Source organism: Zophobas morio, unplaced genomic scaffold (genome assembly GCF_036711695.1).
Source record: "Zophobas morio isolate AGI-343-1 ecotype UQ-CSIRO unplaced genomic scaffold, CSIRO_AGI_Zmor_V1 ptg000133l, whole genome shotgun sequence".
Taxonomy (NCBI): domain Eukaryota; kingdom Metazoa; phylum Arthropoda; class Insecta; order Coleoptera; family Tenebrionidae; genus Zophobas; species Zophobas morio.
The window spans coordinates 72,800-84,669 of NW_026972238.1; the positions used below are offsets into that span (position 1 = coordinate 72,800).

At 36.2% G+C, this 11,870-nt stretch overlaps 1 protein-coding gene across 1 annotated transcript; it reads right to left on the bottom strand.

The window, feature by feature from the left end:
- Positions 1–1,014: 1,014 nt before the first annotated feature.
- LOC135145229 (actin-3-like) lies at positions 1,015–2,264 on the bottom strand. The gene has a single exon (XM_064077342.1). The coding sequence runs from the start codon at positions 2,216–2,218 to the stop codon at positions 1,088–1,090; it is 1,131 nt and encodes a 376-aa protein (XP_063933412.1). The 5' UTR covers positions 2,219–2,264; the 3' UTR covers positions 1,015–1,087.
- Positions 2,265–11,870: the final 9,606 nt, after the last annotated feature.

The following is an 11,870-nucleotide window of genomic DNA, read 5'->3' on the forward strand; positions in this document are numbered from 1 at the left end:
CAAATAATATATGGTGAGGAAAGACCATTTTTTTAGACAAAATTTTAATCAGGAACTGTTATTAGTTAAAGAAAAATTATACTTCTTCCCCTTCAGTTAAACAAATAATTTTTATTATAAAAAATGTGTTTAAAAGTGCCACTGAAAATTATTCCGAATACTCAAGTTATATGAAAATGATAGTAAAGTGTACTCCATCTTTATAAGAAAAAAGGAAACTGTAATCTTTTTAAAAATGAAAAATTATTATCTATTAAACAATATTAGTCAATATACGAAAGCTTTTCCTAAAAGTATCATTATTTTATATTATAATTTAACTTTTTATATTAGATGCAAAGCGCAGTTGAAAATATTATCTTTATAAATTAAACTCCTCTTGAGAACGGACGATTTAGCTCATTTTCCTAGTGTTTTCGCTTAAAGATTATTAAGGTCTTAACATAGTTTATAATTGAGATTACAACAACTGTTAGCAGACACCCAACACTTGCCCCTTGCAAAACTACAAATAAATAAACCTTTAGATCCTCTGAATCATCGACTCTAACCTGAAATTTAAATGAAGAGGAAAGCTTATACTGAAAAATAGGCAGGTTTGGTATACTTTAGACTCCTTACAAAAATAATTTTAGTAACAATCTCATAAACTTATTACTTAGATACCAAAAAGCTAACAAAAGCACTTCCTAAAAACTTTGGTGCGAAACGGTCGAGTTAAAGAAACTATCTAGGAATAAATGTTGCAACACATGTTTTACTTAGCTATTTGTTATATACAACGAAATACATAAATAAAAATTTAACCAAGTCTTAGCCCGAACTAATATTTCTAACACCCGACATCCACTAAAACCCCCCTACGAAAAGCTTGAAAACCTGAGGCTTAGAAGAGTTCAGCAATTGCATAAATAAACAGTCGCAGTTGCAATAAAGTAAAGAACTTTAAAGTAACTTTTTGGAAATAAATCTTAAGGGTAAAGGCTAGGATCAAGAACAAAAAAGAAAGAATGCTTACAATTTCAATAATTTATATTTTATTAGTACCGCCACTAATAAAAGCAGACCACAAAATCAAATACTACGCTTAGAAGCACTTTCTGTGGACGATAGAAGGTCCAGATTCGTCGTACTCGTCCTTAGAAATCCACATTTGCTGGAAGGTGGAGAGAGAGGCTAAAATAGAGCCACCGATCCACACAGAGTATTTACGCTCGGGGGGGGCAATAACTTTGATCTTCATTGAAGAAGGTGCTAAACTTGTAAGCTCCTTCTGCATACGATCAGAAATGCCCGGGTACATAGTAGTGCCTCCAGACAACACGGTGTTACTATATAAATCCTTTCTAATATCAACGTCACATTTCATTATTGAATTATAGGTGGTCTCATGAACTCCTTGCGATTCCATTCCCAAGAACGAAGGCTGGAACAAGGCTTCTGCGCATCGGAAACGTTCGCTTCCAATGGTAATAACTTGTCCGTCTGGTAATTCGTAATTTTTCTCCAAAGACGAGGTTTGAGAAGCCGTTGACATCTCGTTATCAAAATCGAGAGCAACGTAGCATAATTTTTCCTTAATGTCACGGACTATTTCGCGTTCTGCAGTGGTGGTAAAAGAGTATCCTCTTTCCGTCAGGATCTTCATAAGGTAGTCAGTCAAATCGCGGCCGGCTAAGTCCAATCGAAGAATAGCATGAGGAAGGGAGTAACCCTCGTAAATTGGGACGGTATGCGTAACACCATCGCCAGAGTCCAGAACAATACCAGTAGTTCGCCCTGAAGCATAAAGAGACAAGACGGCTTGAATGGCCACGTACATGGCGGGGGTGTTGAAAGTCTCGAACATAATTTGAGTCATTTTCTCTCTGTTAGCTTTAGGATTGAGGGGAGCCTCCGTCAAAAGAACGGGGTGTTCCTCGGGGGCAACTCGCAATTCGTTATAAAAGGTGTGATGCCAAATTTTCTCCATATCGTCCCAATTCGTTACAATGCCGTGCTCGATGGGATATTTGAGAGTTAAAATACCCCTTTTAGACTGAGCTTCATCACCAACGTAGGAATCCTTTTGTCCCATACCCACCATTACGCCCGTGTGCCGAGGTCTACCAACAATCGAGGGAAACACAGCGCGCGGAGCGTCATCACCGGCAAAGCCAGCCTTGCACATACCAGATCCATTGTCCACAACTAGAGCTTGAACTTCATCGTCCGCCATATCGTTAAATTCCTAAAAAAAAAAAGAGCAAAAGAGGAGAACAGTTTAAAACAGAGACTAGCGGGAGTCCCGTGCTTATATACTCTTTTATACCCCTTTTTTGATTTTTATTGAAATCACGTTTCTTTAGTTAATAGTTACCAAATTTGTCTTTTCCCGGAATTTAGGCGAAATTTTTAAAAATTAATTTTGTTGCAACCAAAAAAAGAAGAGATGATACTAAAAATAGTTAATATGGCACCAAAATGTAAAGTATAAAGCATTTTTTAGTTTTTTTAAATTGTATTTTTAAATTTATATTCCTATTATAGACGTCATTTAACAAGAACGTTAAAAAATTAGGCTTTATGTTGGTTTTGGTTAGCGTTAGTAGCTAGATAATATGGTTTTCTATAATAAAAACAATAAAAATAAAATTAAAACCTGATTTGCATATTACAATTAATGTTACAGGGGTAACTTTTTATTTAGTAACATTATATAGCACGTTGAATTCACTTTTTAATAAAGTTTTGTTAAAAAATTAGTGCAGGGTGAATACTAACAAACTTTTATTAGTTTTTTTTTTTTTAACGTCTGTGTTTAATCTTGTGCTTTGGCACAAATGTCTGCTTTTACCATGAACTTATTTTAAATTGCCAAGTACTTTTCTTTTCCTAATATACAACTAGCCCAAAAAGTCAATCCGTTTGGGTTAAAGTGTTGTCGTTTACTCTGTAATATAGCCTTAACTGTACCCTGATCTGTACTTTGCAAGATATAAGAACAGAATTATTTTTTGCGACTTCATTTTTTACTTTAATTTTAACTCACGGTTAAAAAAGGTTAAAATTTTAAAAATGACTTTAGTTGGAACAATAATAGTTCTGACGCCACAAAAGAGTATTTATTTATTACTCCTTCAACGTTTCCTAAAATATAACACTCTCCGCTTTTTTACTTTTACATAAATGTTTGTAGATTAACCGATGACTGATAAATAACCATAACATTGCTCATAAGCCCAAAAAATAAATGCGTATTAATAAAACTTATTTACCTGATAAAAAAAAGATTCAGACTTGCCACTCCTTATTACGATAGCCAAACTTCATGTTTAAATAAAATTATTTTTAAAAAAGCATTTCACTAAAATTTCGACGTAGGCCTGGAAATTTATTTACGCTGTAAAATATAGGAAGCATTGTAGTGCAATATTTATTGATTGAACTATTAACGTCTTTACATCCATCCTGCTTTTAAATAAGTTAAAAATATTCTTTATTTTAAAAATTAAAAGCCAGTATAAAGAAACTAACAATCGCTTTAAACAATTTCTTGTTTAGTTTGTCTGGTTTTATCTTTTCTACAATTCTATGCGCCCTTATATCATCTCAAGCTCCTTGTTTTTTCAAGGAGCCGGCAACACATTTGTTCGATCTTATAAAATTTAAAAAAATTTACTTTCCAAAAGTTAGTGTTCACAATTTACTAAAATTTTAAATACATACCAAAGTTTGTTAAATAGGCTACCAGTTTACGTAGTAATTCTTTTACAAGGTTAGGTTTAAAGTAAACACGGAGAGTATAATTTTTTATTAAATGATTACTAAAAGTCTTATTAGCGAAGAAATTAAAAAAAAGAATTAAAATATTAATTTGCCTAAATCTTTATTTTTAAGCCTGTCGTGATCTCTCTTTGAATAAAATTTAGCCTTTACTCTTTTTGTTTACGCACATATTCACAAATATAAAAGAATGATGCTAAGCCCAAGTATCTAAAACTTTTTTTTGTCTGCAGTTAGTTTGTAAAAAATTATTTTTTGTTAGCCCTGCGCCTATTTCATAGTTTTTATGGCATTTTTTACTTTTTAATCTTAATATAATACTATTACTACAAATAAAAAGCTTATAATACTTCCTTCGTTACTAGTATTTAAGAATAAAATAACGTTCCTTTAAGTTCCCGTCGCTACTTATCTTTAACAAATAATTATAAATTAGTAATTCTGCTTAAATTCTCTCTAGTTCTGCTATTCAGTCCTCTTCTTTATAGATATGAAATGTAGGCAATAATATACAATAAATAACTTTTTCATTCATAAACTTGATTAACAATTAAATAGCCATCTTATAGTAAACAAACTGTTTATAATGTTGTAATAGTAACAACCAAAGTAATAAAAGTGGTTTAAGAAATTACATGTTTAAAGCTTAAAGTTTTCGTTATAATAGCTATTCATCGCCCCACTAATCGTAGTACTGGTTATCCTTAATCACTGAATTAAATTTGTCTTCTAAGTCTTTTAAGTTATTTGAACTTGAATAATTAGCCTTAGTCTTAAAATATGTAATTTTATAAATATTTTTATTGCACACACAAAAAAAAAAAAATTTCAATTATTAAACAGAAAACAGTTTATTCTAACCTGAGCTTTATATTAGTTAATAGCTAAGATTTCGATCTTAAGATCTTTTTTCTAGAAAATTTGTTAAAATTCAGTATATTTCCATATTATAATACGTGAGCCTTCCAAGTAACTATTTCATAATTAATCTTAGTAGTTAGTTGAATTTGTTGTATTCAATTATTTTTAGAACACTATACACGTTTTTTAAAGTATTAAGATATTAAAAGTAAGATCATTATAAATATGTAGATTGAGAAAAGAGCGAATAAAGTTGGTCGTACAACGTAAACTATTTTATATTAAAAATTTTGTTCGTCATGCATGGTAAACGAATTAATCTTTAAAACTTTTTGTTTTATAAAGCTTGTGAAAATGAAAACATTAATTACGCATAAAACTTACATGAAACTGCTAGACCTACTTATAATTAGCTCAACTACGATTTAGGCAGAGATTCGGAAAAACTAAAGCTAATCTTATAATTAAACATCTTTAAAAAAGTTAAATCTGAAGACACACTATTAATGGATTTCTTTTAAAGAACACATCATTTTACGAAAGTAAAAACCGCACAATCTTTTAGAGTCAAAAAATATATTGGCTTGAAACTTAATTTAGAAAAAGGCTAAGACCACCACTTAAATACCCCACCCCAAGTGAAAACGAAACTAAATCATCCTTCACGGAGCACACAATTATAATTTATATGACAATTTTACCCAAAAAAACACGTAAACTAGAAATTACGCAGAGTGCGTTAAAGACTCAGCAAGTAAAACTATATACTGACAAGATATATTCACAAAGCCAAATTATTTTTTAACAAATAAACCATTTTTAACGAGATGTCGTACAGCACTACTTCCGTAGTTTAAAAATAATTGTAAGGCTTCCTTAAAAATGAAAAAGAAGACCGAACCCAAAGAAGTAAAACAGATTATATTATAAAAAAGCTGCTTTGTTTATAAAGATAGCATAACTGTAAATAGGATAAAGAAGCTGTATCTAGATAACTGTCCGAAATGGCTCTTTTTTACAAATATCACCAAGTTAATAAATAACTTATTTGTTAATGCATGAAATTTACAGTGAAAAACTTGGAAAGGTTAATTCTCATGACTATATCTTTTTGTTTAGTTAATGATGTTCCTGGGGCTCGATCGGGTCTTTAAAGAAAACACCGAATTTACGAGCTCTCAGCAGGGTGATAGTGTACACGGTAGCTTTAAGCTTGTGTTTAAGTAATCGCATATATATATACACTATTGTTCAACAATGTTTCCTTGTTTTAAATTTTAACGTAAAAATTTTATCACGCTTTAATTAATAACTGGTTTATATTGATCCTTATATATATATATATATAAGTTTAGATTAAAATCTATTTAATGTAGTTTGTAAGTGGAATTGCTTTGTTAAATATTTATCGCTTTTTAAAGTTTAAGATCGGAAAGGATTTTGCACGTTACCCCACTTCATGCAAAATTGTTTCAATCTATACGAAATTTTCATGATCACTCCCTCATAGGGGGTTTTTTTAAAGCGTTTGAGTCACTATAGAGGATAGATTACTTAGAGACCTAAATTTAATAAAGCGTAAACTTTCAAAAGATAAGGAAAATGATGTAAAATGTCCTAAGATCAAGGCAAGACTTATACTGAAATTGCTTGTGAATGTAGTGCCAGTAAGGCCACAGTATCCCGGCTCAAAGCTCAATAAGATCCACAACGTCCTTGCAGTGAACTTGGGCGTCCAAAGATCTCAGAAAATCGGGATGTAACTCGACTTGTACGACAAGTGATTGAGTGCAAATAAATCTGCACAAATAGCTTCAAAAATAGGGGGGAGGTGGGGGACCCACTATGATTTGGTCCTGTATAATATCTAAGTGACAGGGAGTACCACCGCAAGCACGTATACGGATGTCATTAAGTTTGACCTACCCAGAACAGGCGATTGGTACTGTCATGGTCTTGTTGGAATGGTTTTTCAGCTGGATAATGCCCCATGTAACACTGCACTATCGGTACGATCATGGCTCCAGTTAAGGTCATTCCAAGTGCTAGACTGGCCTTCGCAATCTCCTGATCTCATTCCCTTTGGGCATGCATGTGAATCTTGGAGAGAAAATTGGGATCATACGAATCAGCTCCTGCTAACTTGGACAAGCTTTAGACACGTGTACAATCAGAATGGAAAAATATAACACTGGATCAATGTTACAATCTGATTACCAGTATGCCAAAGAGGATACAAGCAATGATCCCGGTAATGTCTTTCCAATATTAACCAATTAAGATCAATTATTAACAAAATGTAGCTAGAACATAGAAGCTTACTGTGCATAAATTTTAAATAATCCGTTACGTTATTGAAAAGTATACTATATTAAATGAAAAAATGCAAAACATTGAAACAATTTTGCATGATGGTGTATGTATTAGAGTCCATCGCGCTGACGGCAATAGCGTGCGCAGGTCAGATTTCGTAGTTGCCCTCCATCTGTGTGTAATCGATTAGTGTGCTGACCAAGCCGATAGTAGTTGGCGATAAAACTGAGTCGAAAAACGTTACCCGGAGGTTCATTCTGGAGGTCTTCATTAACGCATCGTTGCGAACAAACCAAGGCGCGCCCGTCATAAGGCGTAGCTTGTTTTGTCACACTTGAAGCGAAGAGACTATTGCCGATGAGTTGTAGGCCAGGGTAGTAGACGCTTTTGTCATTATCAGTCGGATGCACAAAAAATATAAGCATGTCGTGCAGCGAGAGTTTGCTTCGAGCGCAAAGTAAAAGATAGGGTTTGAACAGCCGCCCTAACCTTTGCCGCGATATAGTTTACGTGCGGTCGTCACCTTATTGTCAAAGATGGCCACAGGTACTTCGCCTGAGGACATCAAGGAATTACCTTATTTCTAATGGTCAGCGGCGGTAGTGGTTTAGCGCGCTTCTTTGTGATAAAAGGTGTTGCTCTTTTCCGTATTAATAGTAATTTTTCTTACGACGACACCAGTTGGAAGCGTCGCTAGGTAGTACTGCAAATGCTGGCGCAATAGGGCAGATGACCTTGACGAGGAGTAAATCGCCGTGTCACCCGCATATAAGGCAATCCGCGTGTGGGGTCGTGAGGCGGTGGCACGTTGCGTAGGTAAATTGCAAAGAGTAAGGGTGTTAAAAGAGATCCTTGTGGGACTCCGGCTGTTAATGGTCTTAGAGGTGAGCGCGCATCGCCCACTCGTATATTAAAGACGTGACCGTCAAGGTAAGATTTGATCACGTTAAAAAAAATAGTAGGAAGGATAGGCGCGTAATTTGTAAAGCAAGCCCTCGTGCCAACCTCGGCCAAACCCTTTTTCTACAACAAAAAAGACTGCGCCAATTGGCTTCTTTAAATTGAAGGCACGGTCGCCCACTCTGTTAAGCGGCGGAGATGTTGGGCAGTGAAGGGTCCTTGTCCAAATACAAATTAGAACTTTGGCAGGGCGTGGCTTGCGTTAACAAATGCTTTCAAGAGGCGCAGTATGGCCGCCTCAGCTACTTTACCAACGGCTGACAAGAGGCTAATAGGCCTGTATTTGCTTGGAGTAGATGCTGGTCGTGGTGTCTTCGGGAGCATCACAACAGTTGCCGTCTTCCAGCGCAATGGGAAGGCGCCGAGAGCCATTGTAGAGATGATGAGGCAGCATAGGCATCCTACAGTCACCATTGGTATTTGCTTTAGTTTTACGTTGGCGATACCGTCGGGGCCAGGTACCTTTCGGCTAAGCTTTAATAATCTCTACGATTTCGACTAGAGTGATTGGCTCAAGCTGTCCCTCGGCATCAGCGAGGAGGTTTGATTCACAAAACACTTCATCAGCAACTAAATAATTGGCAACAGACACTGGGTAGCGAGGTAATCGTCAAAATTTGTCGCCTTGTCAGCATCATTTTCCGCCACAAAATTGCTTTTTCACATAGTAGGTAATGCTTTCTTATGAAATTCCAGAAAGAGACGCGATCGTCACAGTCATTTTCCGATATATTACAACTTTGTTTCCCACAATCGATTATGGTGCGCCAACAGCTCTTCCCCAATGCGCCGGTGTAGTCTATTAAGCGCTAATTTATCTTCGGGGCGTCGCGATATCGTGATCACTCGAATAAGCCGTCGTCGCTGCGGGCATAAGGGAATCAGTTCATCAGGTAAGCGGTTAGAGTGGAACTCAACTTCATGTGTTGTGGTGGCGGGCGTTTTAATGAAGACGGAAAATGTTGACAAGGTTATAAGGGCAACAGAGAATTGGACCCAGTCCTTCAAAGTTCTGGTATATGACCTCTGTAACTCCTTTTCGTAGTCCATCAAGCAGATGGCTGACGAGAGTTCGTAAAGAGCATCAATTACCGTTGAATATAAATATATTTCAAAACGGCGATAATACTTCTGTTATCCCTCTCTCGCCATGTGCATTGAGTACTGTGGTTTTAAGACACGCAGTCCGCGTCTGTCGGTGTAAGATTTCGATGATTCGACAGTTTAGGTTGTCGACACGGCTTTTCCAGGCGGGATGCATGCAGTTAAGGCCCCACATACGATAAGTGAGGGACGAGTTATGAAAAGGGCGTCAAAATCTGAGGCATGATGGGGGACTTGTAACCGACAAGGGCCCCTGGCTGGTTAAGTGATCGGGAACACCAACCACCCCTCAATGCTGGAGGACTGGCAAAGATATCATGCTGTGTTGAATGTTTCGTCTAACCAAATTAGCTGCGCCCATTGATCTTACCAAGGCGATCCTGGCGTTAGTCGAAAAGTTGCTGAGGTTGAATGGAACGTGGGGAAGGAGAGGAATTTCACTAATAGCAAACTGATCAATTCTTTCGCGTTGCATCAATTCCTGCAATTCTTGTTACCTGTGTAGAACGCCATCTGCATCAGAACAGAGGGATATGACGACGCACTTGTAGTCTAAAAACCACTGGAAACGGATTCTAAACTCTTTTCGTCTCTAATATTGTTGACAGGTTAGTTGTTAATATTGAAAGTTGTCGAAGTGTTGGTTGCCGTTGTTGGGAGGGGGCGTCTAAGGAGTTGTCCTTGTGGCCAAGCGAGCAGCATGAGAAATTGTCGGGGTTACACTAATAGGGTCTGTTTTTGAGGTGTTGGTAGAGCAGTTTAATTGGGTGGGGTAGGTCTTCGGGGATAATGTTTGCAGCCACGATAATTGACTGTGTCCGCTTCATTACAGTTAGCACAACTGACAAGACTTTCTCGCTCTTTTGTGCACTGTGCAGCCAAGTGGCCTCGCACATTTAACGTATCGGGGGGATGCAGAGCAGAAACATGCGCTGTGTCCAAATATCTGACAGCAATGGCACTGTCCTACTCGATTACTCTTTCAAAGCCCACCACCCTAACCTGAAGATAGAAAACCGTCTTTAATTCCAACAGCTTTTGTCGGTCACAAATCAGTATATGCACTAATACCAGCGATTGAGGTAGCTTCGTGCGTTCCCCATCGAGAGTGGTCCTCAGTGTGCATCCTGACCGCGAAGAGGGGCGGCATGCCTTGCTTACGTAAGGCTCCCTAGATGGTTTGGACGTCCAGATCGCAATAGACTCCAGGAAGAACAAACTTTAAAGGCTTGCCCTTTGGTTGTTAGTAGGTGAAATGAGTAGCGGGGTTCATCACGCATAAGCTTAGTGATAGCTCCGTGCTCATCTACTGTTGCTGGAAATATTTTAATTCCTTGACGGGCATCCCTAGACTTCGAGTATTGTTGGCGCCGTTGGTTGGCAGAAGTTTTACGAAGTGATTCCACTTTCGTTTTTCGCTGAGGACAACAGGCGGGATCTTACTGTTTCGCCTAAGAGGAGGCGCAGCCGCGGAAGGTGACTCAGAGTCGCTGGAGGTATTTCGAGTATTAGGAGAAGTATTGCCCATCTCTAACTCAAAGCTATCTTCGTGCCCTCTATGGCGCATATCTGTATCTTTTTTGCTATTGTTTAAAGTAGAGTTTTAGTGATAATACTAATTTTACTATTAAGGTAAATACAGTCATTAAGGATATTCGCTAAAGTATTATTACTAAATTCATTACTTTGACTACTATTTACTTTGTCTTTTGTATTATTATTACTATTATTACTAATGTAGTTGTTATTATTATCGTTATAATTCTTTTTTTGGCCTTAAAAGTATTTCCTTTACACTCTTCTAAGACTTCTTTCCAAGGATCGTCAAGAAATTGGAGGGTAGAGTAAGGATTAGCAATATTTACAATAGAAGAATTTTCTACAGGCTCTTTTCGTTGTTTAGTCTCGTTTTTAATAGGAGACGTTTTTTTCGAAATTTTGTAACTTCAATTTCACAGCCTGCAGTCCTTTATGAAGTTTCTCAATAGTAGCTAATAAATAAGCATTGTTCTTAGTAACTCGGCTTCCAGAAGGGAGGAGCCTATTTTGTCAAATAACGAACCAATCCTTACTTATGCAAGAACACGACAGTAGTACTCAGAGAGAAGAGCAGGGTCAATATCATATTCAATATGAAAAGCGTAAAAAGGTTTTATGTAAAAGAGAATAGCCATCAACCAAAAAGTGAGCTAACAAACAGGGTATATTAATTAAAAATAATATAAGCTTGTTAATGGTTTTTTGTTAAAAAAATATAATGGAAAAGAGCTGCACCGGTTTCAGAGGTATTTAACTTTTACAAAAGTCGTATATAAATTATTAATAACAAAAGTCCAAAGCTATCATTTGGCCATTAAAATAACAGCGCTATCAGTTACTCATAAGTAAATAAAACACTATTTGTGTTTTTTGGTTTTGCTTTGGAATTGCGCGTCAAAAAGTTATTAATAACGCGCTGATAAGAATATATATACCCGGAAAATCGCAAACTCGCATTTTTTTTTTTAAGATGCGGTTGTAAGTCAATATGGAAAGTTAAAAGAAATCAAAATAATTGCTTTAGCTGCAATTAATTAGAGTGTAGTATACGCATCTAACTTTGTGTGTAGATCCAAGTCTAAGCGTAGTGAAAGACAATAAACCTTTTTTTCTTTTACTTGTAGCGCGACTTTACAGTAAAAAGTTAAATAATAATTAATAGTAAATTACGAGCTATTGGTGCTAGCATTAAGAAACAAACTGTTCCTAGTATTTTTCGTTTGTCTTAACAAGCAGAGCAATGATATAAGGCCCTCTTTCCTAGTAAGTATAGAATATTTAAAAGATTTTTTTAATGTTTATTTTATGTTCATTTTTATAAGTCAAGC

Coding starts and splice junctions, on each gene's coding strand:
- LOC135145229 (XM_064077342.1), bottom strand. CDS start 2,218: ATGGCGGACGATGAAGTTCAAGCTCTAGTTGTGGACAATGGATCTGGT.